General features: G+C 28.4%; 2 protein-coding genes and 1 pseudogene across 2 annotated transcripts; all 3 read right to left on the bottom strand.

Moving 5' to 3' along the window:
- Window positions 1-31: 31 nt before the first annotated feature.
- LOC108478577 (40S ribosomal protein S8-like) lies at window positions 32-1,949 on the bottom strand (annotated as a pseudogene).
- A 5,067-nt stretch (window positions 1,950-7,016) lies between these two features.
- On the bottom strand, window positions 7,017-7,582 carry LOC108477918 (uncharacterized). Its single transcript, XM_017780386.1, has 3 exons — window positions 7,556-7,582; window positions 7,382-7,457; window positions 7,017-7,297 (listed from the first exon to the last, which is right to left on the bottom strand). The coding sequence occupies exons 1-3, from the start codon at window positions 7,580-7,582 to the stop codon at window positions 7,017-7,019; spliced, it is 384 nt and encodes a 127-aa protein (XP_017635875.1).
- Window positions 7,583-10,985: 3,403 nt separating this feature from the next.
- Window positions 10,986-11,875, bottom strand: LOC108479081 (uncharacterized). The gene is made up of 3 exons (XM_017781501.2): window positions 11,749-11,875; window positions 11,600-11,675; window positions 10,986-11,488 (listed from the first exon to the last, which is right to left on the bottom strand). Exons 1-3 carry the CDS (start codon window positions 11,773-11,775, stop codon window positions 11,253-11,255), a joined length of 339 nt encoding a protein of 112 aa, XP_017636990.1. The 5' UTR covers window positions 11,776-11,875; the 3' UTR covers window positions 10,986-11,252.
- Window positions 11,876-12,193: the final 318 nt, after the last annotated feature.

Raw genomic sequence — 12,193 nt, 5'->3', positions numbered from 1 at the left:
TGAAACTAAATCGTACAAGGATTAATTAAACTTATAGATTTGAAGATCATCCAACTTCATATACCCCCAAAAAAATGTTGAATAGGACACAACACTGTAGTTGACATATCTAAGGGTGGGTTTGGATGGGCGACGAGGTAAGGTGCGGTGTAATGTGTTTAGTTTATTTTTTGTCTCATGTTACAGAATCGCTACAGTATCTATTCTCACCACCACTGTTTTTATACTAACCGCAGATAAACGCACCGCCCATCCAAACCCACCCTAAGTTTCAACTCAAAACTTAGTGTCAGCAAATACTAATACAACACAAGTCATTTGTAGCTAACTGACAACAACTAAGATGATCAATTTTATGAAAAGCTGAAAACTGGGCCAAAAAATGAGAGAGGAGACTCCATTTTGATATAAAAAAGATGAAATCTCAAGTAGCTGCCATTTTGGGCAGCTCCTTTCCCCTTCTTTCTCTGGATCTTCTTCATGTAGAACTCAAGCTCCTTGTCCTCCAAGATATAGATGTCAAACCCCATTTGACATCATATTTTAGAATAAATATGATATTCAGTTCAGGCTTATCTTATGTATAAAAAAAGAATTTCGAGACATGACGTACCCGTCGGCATGTCCACACTGACCAAGCCGCGAAGAGATGCAAGCCAACAAACGATCCTCGATACAGTTGCTGCTTTTCCGGCTTCCTCATTACATGGTTACTCTTCTTCGCCTCCTCAGTACCGCTTTCACCTTCCTATACACAAATGAAGTAAAACAATGTAAAACTGTAAACAGCAATTCCCAAAGATTTATTATGCAAGAGCAAATCGGTTATAGCATTAACAAATTAAAGACACCAAAGGTTCAATTTCCATGACACCGAAACATTAAAAGAAATAACAATGGAAACAGTATCAATGCGATCATAACATAATTAATACCTCTCCTTTCTTGGCTGCTGCTGCTCTTGCGACCAATGTCAACCCCGCAGTGCTGGAGATACCACTGCTTGCATAGAGCAGCATCGACTTGAACAATAGCACTCTTCAACAGAGTTTGAGTGCGAACCAGCTTGCTATTGGATGCATTGTACACCACATCCAAGATTCGGGTTTTACGTGTCACGGCCTCACTTCCCTGCCAGTGATTTCCAGTGTCAAGCCTCAAGCATGCAACTTAACGGTTTGCACCATGAATCCGAATCCTCACTGTCTTGTTGGTTGACAACTTTGGGTTTGCAGGTTGCCTTCCAAGTTCATACCTTCAAAAGTAAACCCCCAAAATTTAGAAAACAAGATAAACTTAGATTGAAAAATAAAGGAAACTAAACAAGATCTCTGGTAACAAAATTTTACGGATATAAAATAATAGCAATATTTATAGTCATGATGAGCCACTTGAATCAATTAACCAAAAAAATTCCCAATAAAGCTCAATAAAATAGCTCTATACAGCACTGAAAGGAAGCTAAATCACGAGATAAAATCCCATATTTTCTGTAATAGTAAATAAACTTTCTAAGCAACCAAACAAAGCAAAAATTATCAAAAAAAAAAATTAAATTAAAGGAAATGAAGGTCTTTCACATTACTTTCTCTTCTTCCTCCAAGCCTTCTTTTTGCCACCAGTGGCAAGCCTCTTGTGCATTGAATCACGAGAAATACCTATTTGGGAAAAAAAGAACGCATTAATAAGAAAATTACATGGTTTAGAAGAAATAATAAAAAGATTGGAGGCATTTGAGAAATACCCATTTCTGCTGAAGTAGAAAGTTCAAGCCTTCTGGGGGGAATTTTGTGTTGAAGCAAATTTTCAGTGAAGAAGAAAGCTGGGTTTGAGAGGAATTAAATTCAGAACTTACCATTTATGCGAGGTAAAAACACTTCCCCTCAATAATCGGAAAAGCTTCTTAAAAGTAGAGGCCAAAAACCGTTTTTGATAAAATAATGCTTTTGTAAAACATTTTTAAAAAACTTAAAAAGCATATTATTTAGTCATATTTTATCTATCTCTCAAATATTTGAGAAGTAATGTTAAAGTGAATCTTAATTAATATATTAATAATTTTTGTGAATTATAAATAATTTTAATTTATATAATAACGAATTTAGTGTAATATTTATAATCTAATTTTATATATACATTCTAAAGCTAAGTTTTTAATAAAAAATGGAGATAAATCTCAAAACTATATATAAATTATGGTTTAACATGCAACTATATATATAAATTTTATTTTGTATAATTTGGTACATAAAATTTTGATTTGATCTAATTCTTATAAATATTAACACATTTATAGAAATAACGTCATTTTATGTTTATATATTGCATATATAAATAATTATATTTATCTAATATAAAAATAAATTAATGTATTTATTTATTTAAATGTATATGATTAAATCAAAATTAAAATTTTAAGTGTACATTTGAACCACTGTTAGAGTTTCACATATATAATTGTATCAAATTAAAATTCATATATACAATTATACATTAAATAAAAATTATGTATAATTTTAAAATTTATCCCTAAAAATATTAAATTAGTTGGCTAAGTTCTTTGATCGACACTTGGCACCATCAAAGCTTGTCGCATGTATATCTTGACATGTTCTTCTATGTATATAGTCATCTAAAATTTTTCAAAAATAACCCAATAGTGATTGATTTTTTTGTCCGACTTTCTTTTAGAGTTATTCATGAGTTAGATTGGGTTTTAACAAAATTTTAGACCCGATTGATAAGTTTTGACTTGGTCCAACCTAAAAAATAGGTTTAAACTATTGTCCAAATTTAGTCGGGATAAAAATGTTAAAACTTGAGGCCGGTTCGATCCGTCCGTATTAATTTTTTTAATGTTTATTTTTTACATAAAAATTAAATATATATATATATATAATACACTAAATATATTAAAATATTATAATAAATGTTTCTCAATAAATTGAAAATAAATTAAAAAGTCTTTATACTTAAATAAGACTGAGATAAGTGCAACTTAATAAGCAAATACCATTAAAATAGTAGCGACATAATAGTGAAATAGTAGCAAAATAGTAGTTAAAAAAAAAAAGAAAACAACATCAAAACATGGAAAAACAGTAGCAAAATAGCAAGGTATTTTATTGCAAAAAAAACCTTACTCCACCCAATTTATTTTCTAAACAGATTTAACTTTTGCCTAAACTTATTTTTCGAGATTATAATTTTACCTAAACCCTTTTATTTTTTTTTGCCAAGTCATTCTACTTTTCTTCCATTAACCATATATTTTTATTTTTACATATTAGTCCAATTGAATTTTGCCATTTATTACCGATTTTGAAATTTGGTGAAAGTTTATAATTTTTTAATTAATATAAATAACTTAAATGAAATATTAATACCAAAAATATTAAATGAAATATTAAAATAAAATTTATTAAAATCCAGTCAAAACAGAATGGTTTGTTCAAAACCAACCAATATGTGGTACCATGATTTGTCGGTTACAAATGTTTAAATTTGATGAATGTGTACGATATGTAAATCATAGGCATATCTTGGGTGCTCGTAGACCCTGCTCATGAAAAACTTTCATTTAGATTTTTAAAAATTTTAGTGTCTTTCGTTCTTTTTAGAATAAATGCCAACTGAATAGGATAAAATAAAAAAGAAAAAAAATTACCTAAGGTCTAATCAATTTAAAAAATTGCCCTTATTTTTTAAAATTTATTTTTTAAGTTTATATTTTTATTTAAATTATTTTATTTTTCGAATGGGTTATTGGGTTTAGATGAATGATCCAACCATGATTAAGTTTAGAATAGTGGCGAATCTAGAGGGTGGCTGGCATGGCCCTGGCCCTCTAAAATGTAAAATTATTATTTAAGCCTTTAAATTTTTAAAAAAAAATTAAATTAGTAAAGATAAAATTATACTTTGACCCCCTAAAATTTAAAAAATTTAATTTAATTCTTTAAAAATTATAAAGATATAAACTATAAAAAATTAAAATTTCATTTATCCCCCTAAAAGATTGTTCTGGCTTCGCCCCTAGTCTAGAAGTTCTTTATTTTAATGGATCTGTAATCAATTATATATATTTTTTCTTTTTGTGGTGATGTATTTTTTTCTATTTCTCTATGTATCTACTTGAGCAAACTCAGTAACTAATCACTCACGTTTTATAGGTTCATTAAAAGAATAAATGTTAACCACAAATTTTAAAATTGTTCCATACTGCTTAACATTAATCATCAATAATGATGTAAAAAAACATTTATCATGAATAATGCTCTAAAATTCACGTTTTAGCAATTTCGTTGATTGCTAGCTTTATTGATTCTATAAAATCAATTTAAAATTATAATAACACAAATTATTTTTAATAATTATTTTCCTGTCTAATATTACTAAGTCAATTTAATTACTATCTATAATATAAAATTTTATAATATTGTAATAATAGAAAATATTGGCTACAAATATAATAAATGTTTCTAATGGTTCGTATATTTATTTTTATTAAATTAGTTTACTCAATGACACAATAATAAATCAATAGTAAATTTATTTTATATATCATTTATATAGCAATTATTTGCCCATGAAAGGTTTGTTTATATTTTTTTTGTTTTTTAGAATAAATATTTTTTATTTTCTATAATGCCTATATGTTTTCATTTTAATTAAAGTTAGTCGTTATTACATTTAATATATTAATAAAAAATTTAAAGAGGAATTAGAGATGTTTATGATGGACCCAACTAAAATTTTAAGTCCGTTTGCTAGGTTCGGACTCGAAAAATGGGTCTAAAATTTTACTCAAGTCCAACTCAAGAAAAATGTTATAACTAGAGCTCGCCCTGCCCATATTAATTTTTTTATATAAAAATAAAAAATATATAGTACATCAAAAATATCAAAAACATGAAAATAAATGTTTCCCAACAAATTGAAAATCAATTTTAAATATATATATATATATATACTTAAATAACACTAAGATAGATGTAATTTAACAATCAAATGTCTCTAAAATAGTAACAAAATTAACAATAAAACAATAGTTATACAATAACAACAAAATAGCAACAACATAATAGTGAAATGATAGCAAAATAGTGAAAAAAAATAGTAAAAAATTGAAGAAAAAAATGAAGTTTTCTTTTTACATATTCGGGCCTGGCCGAAAAAGTCTTACTCAAGACTTAGCCTGTTTTCTAAATGGGTCTTATTTTTTTTTTTGCACAAGCCCATTTTTCGGACCTACATTTTTACTAAAATCCTCCCACTTTTCAAACTAACCTTCGTGTCGGACCGGATGGCTCTGCCTAAGAGCAAGTATAATGGAAACATAGCTTTGTTTACATTTAAAAAAATATATATTAGGATTACAAAGATCAAACATAATTTATAGTATGGAAATGCAAAAAATTAAGACATTACATGAAGAATAAAAAATATAAGTAATAATTTTATTTTATTTTTTGTCTAAACTTGACAAACTAATATATTGGGATTTAAGCTTTTGTTTGGTCTATATATTGATCCTTAAAATTGATAATCATTCTCATATTGGGGCTTAAAATAAGTAATGATTTCGACATTGGATCTTGAACCTCTTTTTCTTTTGTCCAAATCAGTACATGAATTTGACAATTGTTCCAATATTAGGATTTGAACTTAACAATTGTTCACATATTAGATATTAAACTTGATAATTATTCCCACATTGGGGTTTAAAACTTTAGGGTTTTCAAAGAAGTACCAGGGACAATCAAAAAAATTTAAATCCCAATGCCGGAACAATTGTTAAGTTCAAAAATTAACAGTAGTTACCAAATTTAAGCCTAAAAAGTGATTTAACCAAAAAAAAAATTAAACTTGGGATTTTTTTGAGAGATTTTCTCCATTATTCAATCCACGGGATTTTCTTATCTAATCTTTTCCACTCAATTCTAATTATAAACAACATCACTTAATTGTGGCTTAATTAATAAAATTAATTAAGATCTTCGCTTCTTTAATTCGTTTTAAGGACTAATAATTTGCATCAAACTTGAAATTTCCGTTATTGATCATCACAATTTCTTTATTTTATTTTATAAATAAAGTTGTGATTATATTTGTTTATTTTTACAAAATGCTTAAAACTATCTATAGTCTCTCTCCAACTCATAAATAACAGAATAATAAGCTTCAGCACACTCAAACTCACGTCCTTCTACATTAATATTTGACAATAATACTTGTACCAATCGATCTAAGAATCAATAGACAATTCAATCCAATTTTTTGAACTTAATTTTCCGTGAATGATTTATAATCAATGTTAAGATTTAAACAACTACACTAAAATCTAGTCAATACTACTCCATTTTATGCTTGGTATAGATGAAGAAAAAACAAAATGCTGTAATGTAAAACTCATGGAAAATAACAAGGCTGGCGAAATTTTTTTATTTTTTATTTTTTAATGTATCTATCAGAGTGATCTCAGTAACTAATTAACCGTATTTTATAGGTTCATTAAAGGAGTAAATGTTAACCACGAGTTTTAAAGCTACTTTATACCCAGGGCGAAGATCAAACACTTGACTACTAGTTAAGATAGAAAAGACCCTTGTCAACCTAATTTCAGTGATTAGATAAACAGAAAGAAGAAATTGAAAAAAATAAAAAACCCATTTCTTATTAATGAAAACAAAGTATAAACTTACTTCAAAAAATAAAAAAGAAAACAAAGTATAAACAAAATCAAGTCCTTATTATAGATTATGTAAACATAAGAGTTCCAATATCATTAAAAAAACTCTGGTTTACATCAATATGAATCCTAAAAATAAACGGATTCGAGGATTTTAATGTCATAAAATATGATACATCGAATATGAATCCTAATAATAAAATAGATTCATCGATCATGTAAATAAAAGGTTATCCTAAAAAAACGTCAAACAAAAAAAAATCATAAAACAAATGGTTTTTTTCTTTAAAAAAAAAAAAATCCCATTTGCCTATGATGAACAGCTCTAATAGTAACGAGTGGAATAGTAACCATATGGCTCAAAATGTGGTGGGTTGGGAAAATAGGGATCACCATAGTTGGTGTTGTAATGGTAATTAGGGTACTGAAGACATGGATTAGTTTGATAGTATCCATGACCATGGCTGCCGTAAGTATCCGGCTTCCCGGTCTTGATCCAAGCCACCTCCAAACCCGATTTCTTAAGCTTCTTGAGGATCGATTTCGAGTTTGCTAGGCCAGAAATAAGAGCCATTCCTTGTTCTGCATCGATGGTGTAAGTTGCTCCTACACAAATAAGATTCCAATCAACTATAAACCCTAAACCCTAAAAAACTCAAGATTATATTTATAAAAATCCAATGAAAATACCTTTGATTAACTTGAGAATCTTGGTCAGATTTTCATACCATCCTGGAGATTGGGGATCAACTCTTAGACCAAAACTCTAAAAAAGAATCAATCAATGGTGATTTAAGTAGTAAGTTGTATTTATGAAAATTATTCAAATTATAAAGAATTAAAGGAAGAAAAGAAAATACTGACCAAATATTGCTCTGATGATGAAAACATGTTGATGAAAATGGTACTTTTGAAGAGGGGTTAAGTACTGGAGATTAAATAAGAAACAAAGGGAGCTGAGGCAATGAATTAATGGACTTAATTCTAGATGATTTTCTTTTTTTCGTTTCTTTTCAGTATAATGGGGAATAATTAATGATAATAACTAAGGAAACAAATTTCCTTTTGATTCTTTGAATAAATTCATACCATATATGTAATTTCACACATAAATTTTAATTTAATATTAAAAGACTTTAATTTTATAGTTCAAATAAATAAATGGAACTTTGATTCTTTTATGGGAAAAAGCCGGACCAGATCGCATTACGTGGCAGTGGACATCAACAGGGAATTTCTCTATAGCAGAATCATATAAAAATCTCGTAGTCGCCTCTTAACTAATGAGGAACGAGCGAGGCGAGATATGACTATGTTCTCCCATTGCAAACGTTGTGGATGTGCGCGCTGTGGAATCTGCGATCCATGTTGTAAGAGATTGCAGCTTTGCGCATACAGTCTGGAAAGCTGTGTTACCAATTCACACATGGAGTTCCTTCTTCAATTTACCGCTCGAACGATGGCTTGCATGGAATGTCAAGAATGAAGGTAGGTTGTCATCCTTCGATGGAGAGTGGGCTAAATTTTTCTCAATAACAAGCTGGTTTCTGTGCAAGAGTTGCAATGATTTTGTTTTCAATCAATCCAGCAGCAGCAGTCGAGATTTAATTGCCTCGGTTGTAATCTGGACAAAATCGTTGTTTGTTAGTGGACATATGGAGCATTGGGTGGATCAAAATCAATGTCGATGGGTCGGTTTCGGTGAATCGGTTGCATGCGGTTGTAAGTGGAGTTTTTAGACGATCAGAAGGAGAATGGCTGGTGGGATTTGAAATGAGAACAGGAATGATGGACATTTTCAAAGTAAAAGCTCAGGCTGTCTTTAAAGCTAGCATGTGCACGAAGATTTCAACAGGTGGAATTGAAAAGTGATAATGCGGTTCTAATTGATATCAGCCGGAACGGTTTTGCAAGACTAGTAATATTGCAGAAGTTAAGATGATTCATACCTGATGCAAAAAGAAGGATTGACAAGTGAGATTTCGATGCATATTAAAAGAGAGCAACATGGTTACTAACCATACTGCAAAAGAGGCTAATAGTGATGTAGGTCGATTAATTATTTTCGAGGAACCTCCACTTATTTGTGAGACACATTGTAGAAGAAGACAAAAGCATAATGATTCCTCTATGATTAAATTTCCTTTCTTACCAAAAAAAATATGTATTAGATATTTTCAACTATGGTCTTTATTTTAAATTGGTACTCAAATTTCAAATCATTTTAATTTCATCCTCAAATTACAGATGTTATATCAATCAAGTCTTTCTATTACAAAATTGTTAATTTAACTTTTAAATTATACTCTTGATTTTATACAACATAATCTAAAATGAAAATTTTAAGAAAAATGAATATTATTAAAATGGATGTTCTAAAACTCTTGATTTTGAAGTTTTCAAACTTTGATGAATGCTTTATAGTTTATTCACTCTTTTGTTTTTTCAATTTTACTTTATTTTTAGTTTTTACTTTTAGAAGTAATGTTACATTATCTCCTTTTTTAAATTTATTTTAAATTTAATTATATAAGATTTAGCGTGTCATTTAATTTTAATAATAAAAGAACCCGATTGATATAATCTTCATAGTTTGATGATATAATTAGAATATTTTAAAATTTGTTAATATTTGGTGCAATTAACTTTTATTATATTAAATAAATACAATTATTGACATAGGCAAAGTAAGGAAAATTGCTTTAGAGAGGCTAAAATAAATTATAGTAGTTTTATCATTATAATAACTTGTATTATATTAAATTTTAAAGGGTCTGATTTAGCATTTGGAGGGCAAAGCACCTACTTTTTTTTTCCTATCCTTTCAATGATTAGGGGTGGGGATGAGATAATAGAATTTGGACCCATTAACCTAAAGAAGTCTCGACCCCTTGTCTACCGCACTTAATTTATATATGCAATATATAAATATAAAATAATGTTATATCAATAATCGTGTTACTAATTTGTAAAAATTAAATTAAATTAAAATTACATATATAAAATTATACAAAATTAAAATTAATGTACGTTAAAACCCACAAATGATATAACTTAAACTAAAATAAAATCAAAATTGAAAGCCCGTGCATGGTTAGCACAAGATGAAACTATGAAAAACTCGAAATTCTATAAACTCGACTTCGTCATTGAACTAGGGGGATTTTCTCTAATTAGTAAACATGTTAATTTTCTCCGAAATAAATTTTAGTCTTAAAAGTTTACATACATGACAAGTACAATTACATTAATAAATTCAATAGTTAGATCGTTAAAATATTAATCGTATAAAAGAATACGACAACAGTCCCTCCCCTTGTTTCATATTCAATCTATCATATTTCACATTCCATTCATGTAGATCATGGATGACAATTTGACATAAATTTTAAAAATTAGCTATTTATTTTATGTAAAAAACTTTCAACCGTTAAATAAATATTAATATATATATATAACATTTTAAATAAATGTAATAAAGATATCGGATCAATTCAAAAACATACATCATTATATCGATAAATTCAATAACTGAATCATTAAGATATTAATTACACAAAAAGATACAAAATGGTGTATAAAATTTACCATTTTGTTTATAATTAGTTTTCCTAATGTTAATTATTAATAGATTATACATCATACATTTAATTAAATAATTGATGTGTATCGCATAATTAAATGAGGAGAGTTTAAATTAATGTTATCAATATCGGAGCGGTAGTTGAACCAACAAATCATGAGTTTCTGATTTGATTGATTAAATCGATTTGTTCGATTTAATTAAATAGATTACTAAAAATAGAGAAATAGGTTCAAGTGCTAGTTAGTCTATATCGATTCCTGGATTAATTGATTAAATTCTTGATCCAACCGACTAATCTGACTCAATTCAAATAATATTGGTTCAAATCTGACTTTTTGCACATTAAATTTAAGATAACTTGATTTGCAAGTATTACCATTGTTAGATTAGTAGACTACTTAGAGACATTTGCAAGTAATTATCCTTTATCGTTTGAGAGCTTAATTTATGGTTTGGATTGGATTTAGGATAGAAATTTGCTTTATCTCTTGCATGAAAAGATAGATGCATAATTATTGAGAGAAAAGATCATATCAAACAGGGAGATTATCTATTTCTAATAATTTAATGTTACATCAGTAATTTCATCCTAAATTTCAGAATTTCCATTTGGATTTGATATTTTTTTTAGGATAAAAATATTGATTTAACATTAAAATCCAACTTAAATATTGCATTACATGTGAGTATTATATATATATAAATGAAATTCATGTATTCAAAAATTATACAAGAAAATAAAAAATCCAAGTCATGCACAAGAATACTACAATGCTCCATTATCATTTCCATTTCAAAAAAAAATAGTGAAGTAGAAAAAAAACCTCCACCTACTATGTCGGATATGAATCCTAATAATAAAACGGATTCGTTAATCAGATTAAAAAGAGGTTTTTCCTAAAAAAAAGATCAAATAAAAAATCATAGACAAATCGATTAAAAAAATGAAATCCAATTTGTCTATGATGAACAGCTCTAATAATAACGAGTGGAATAGTAGCCATATGGATGAAAATATTGAAAAGGGTATTGAAGATATGGATTAGTTTGATAGTATCCATGACCGTGGCTGCTGTAAATATTCGGCTTCCCGGTCTTGATCCAAGCCACCTCCAAACCCGATTTCCTCAACTTTTTGAGGATCGATTTCGAGTTTGCTCGGCCGGAAACAAAAGCCATCCCTTGTTCCACATCGATGGTGTAAGTTGCTCCTACACAAATAACATCATAATCAATTCACCTTTAAAATGTGACAATAACGAATTCAGGAATCAAATCCAAGCATTTGTAAAATGAAAAGAAAAATGGGAACAAAGGCATACCTTTGATTGTCTTGAGAATTTTGGTCAGACTTTCATACCATCCTGGAGATTGGGGGTCAACTCTTAGACCAAAACTCTAAAATTAAAAAAAAAATTAAAAAAAAAAGTCAATAAAAGGTGATCTAAAAGGAGGAGGAGGAGACACTGACCAAATACTGTTCTGATGATGAAAACATGTCGACGAAATGGTGCCTTGGTAAAGGGGTTATCTCCACTGGAAAAACTAATATGAAACAAAGAGGGATGAGACCATGAATTTATAGATTCTTAACCGGCGTGTGTCTCATTTATTTCGTTTTTATTTATATTTTTAAATATCAAATAATTACTTATTTTATTTCTTAAGTCTAAAAGGAGAGCTTTATTAGTTTAGTTAAATCAGCATACTTAACTGTGAATTTCAACTGTATTTTCTACAGTTACAAATTTAAATTATTATCTTACTGTTTCTAAAATCATGGAGAGATTTTCTCTAATCATAACACTCCTTAAATTGTTATACTTTAAAAGCAGTAATAAATCGAGATGGTATATAATTTATTTTTGGATAAAGTAAAATAATGAAATGAAAGTAATACCCCTATAGTCTCACTC

This window comes from Gossypium arboreum, chromosome 11 (assembly GCF_025698485.1).
Source record: "Gossypium arboreum isolate Shixiya-1 chromosome 11, ASM2569848v2, whole genome shotgun sequence".
Lineage (NCBI taxonomy): Eukaryota > Viridiplantae > Streptophyta > Magnoliopsida > Malvales > Malvaceae > Gossypium > Gossypium arboreum.
Note: the sequence above shows the minus strand (reverse complement) of the source record. Positions and strands in the feature narration are given on the sequence as shown.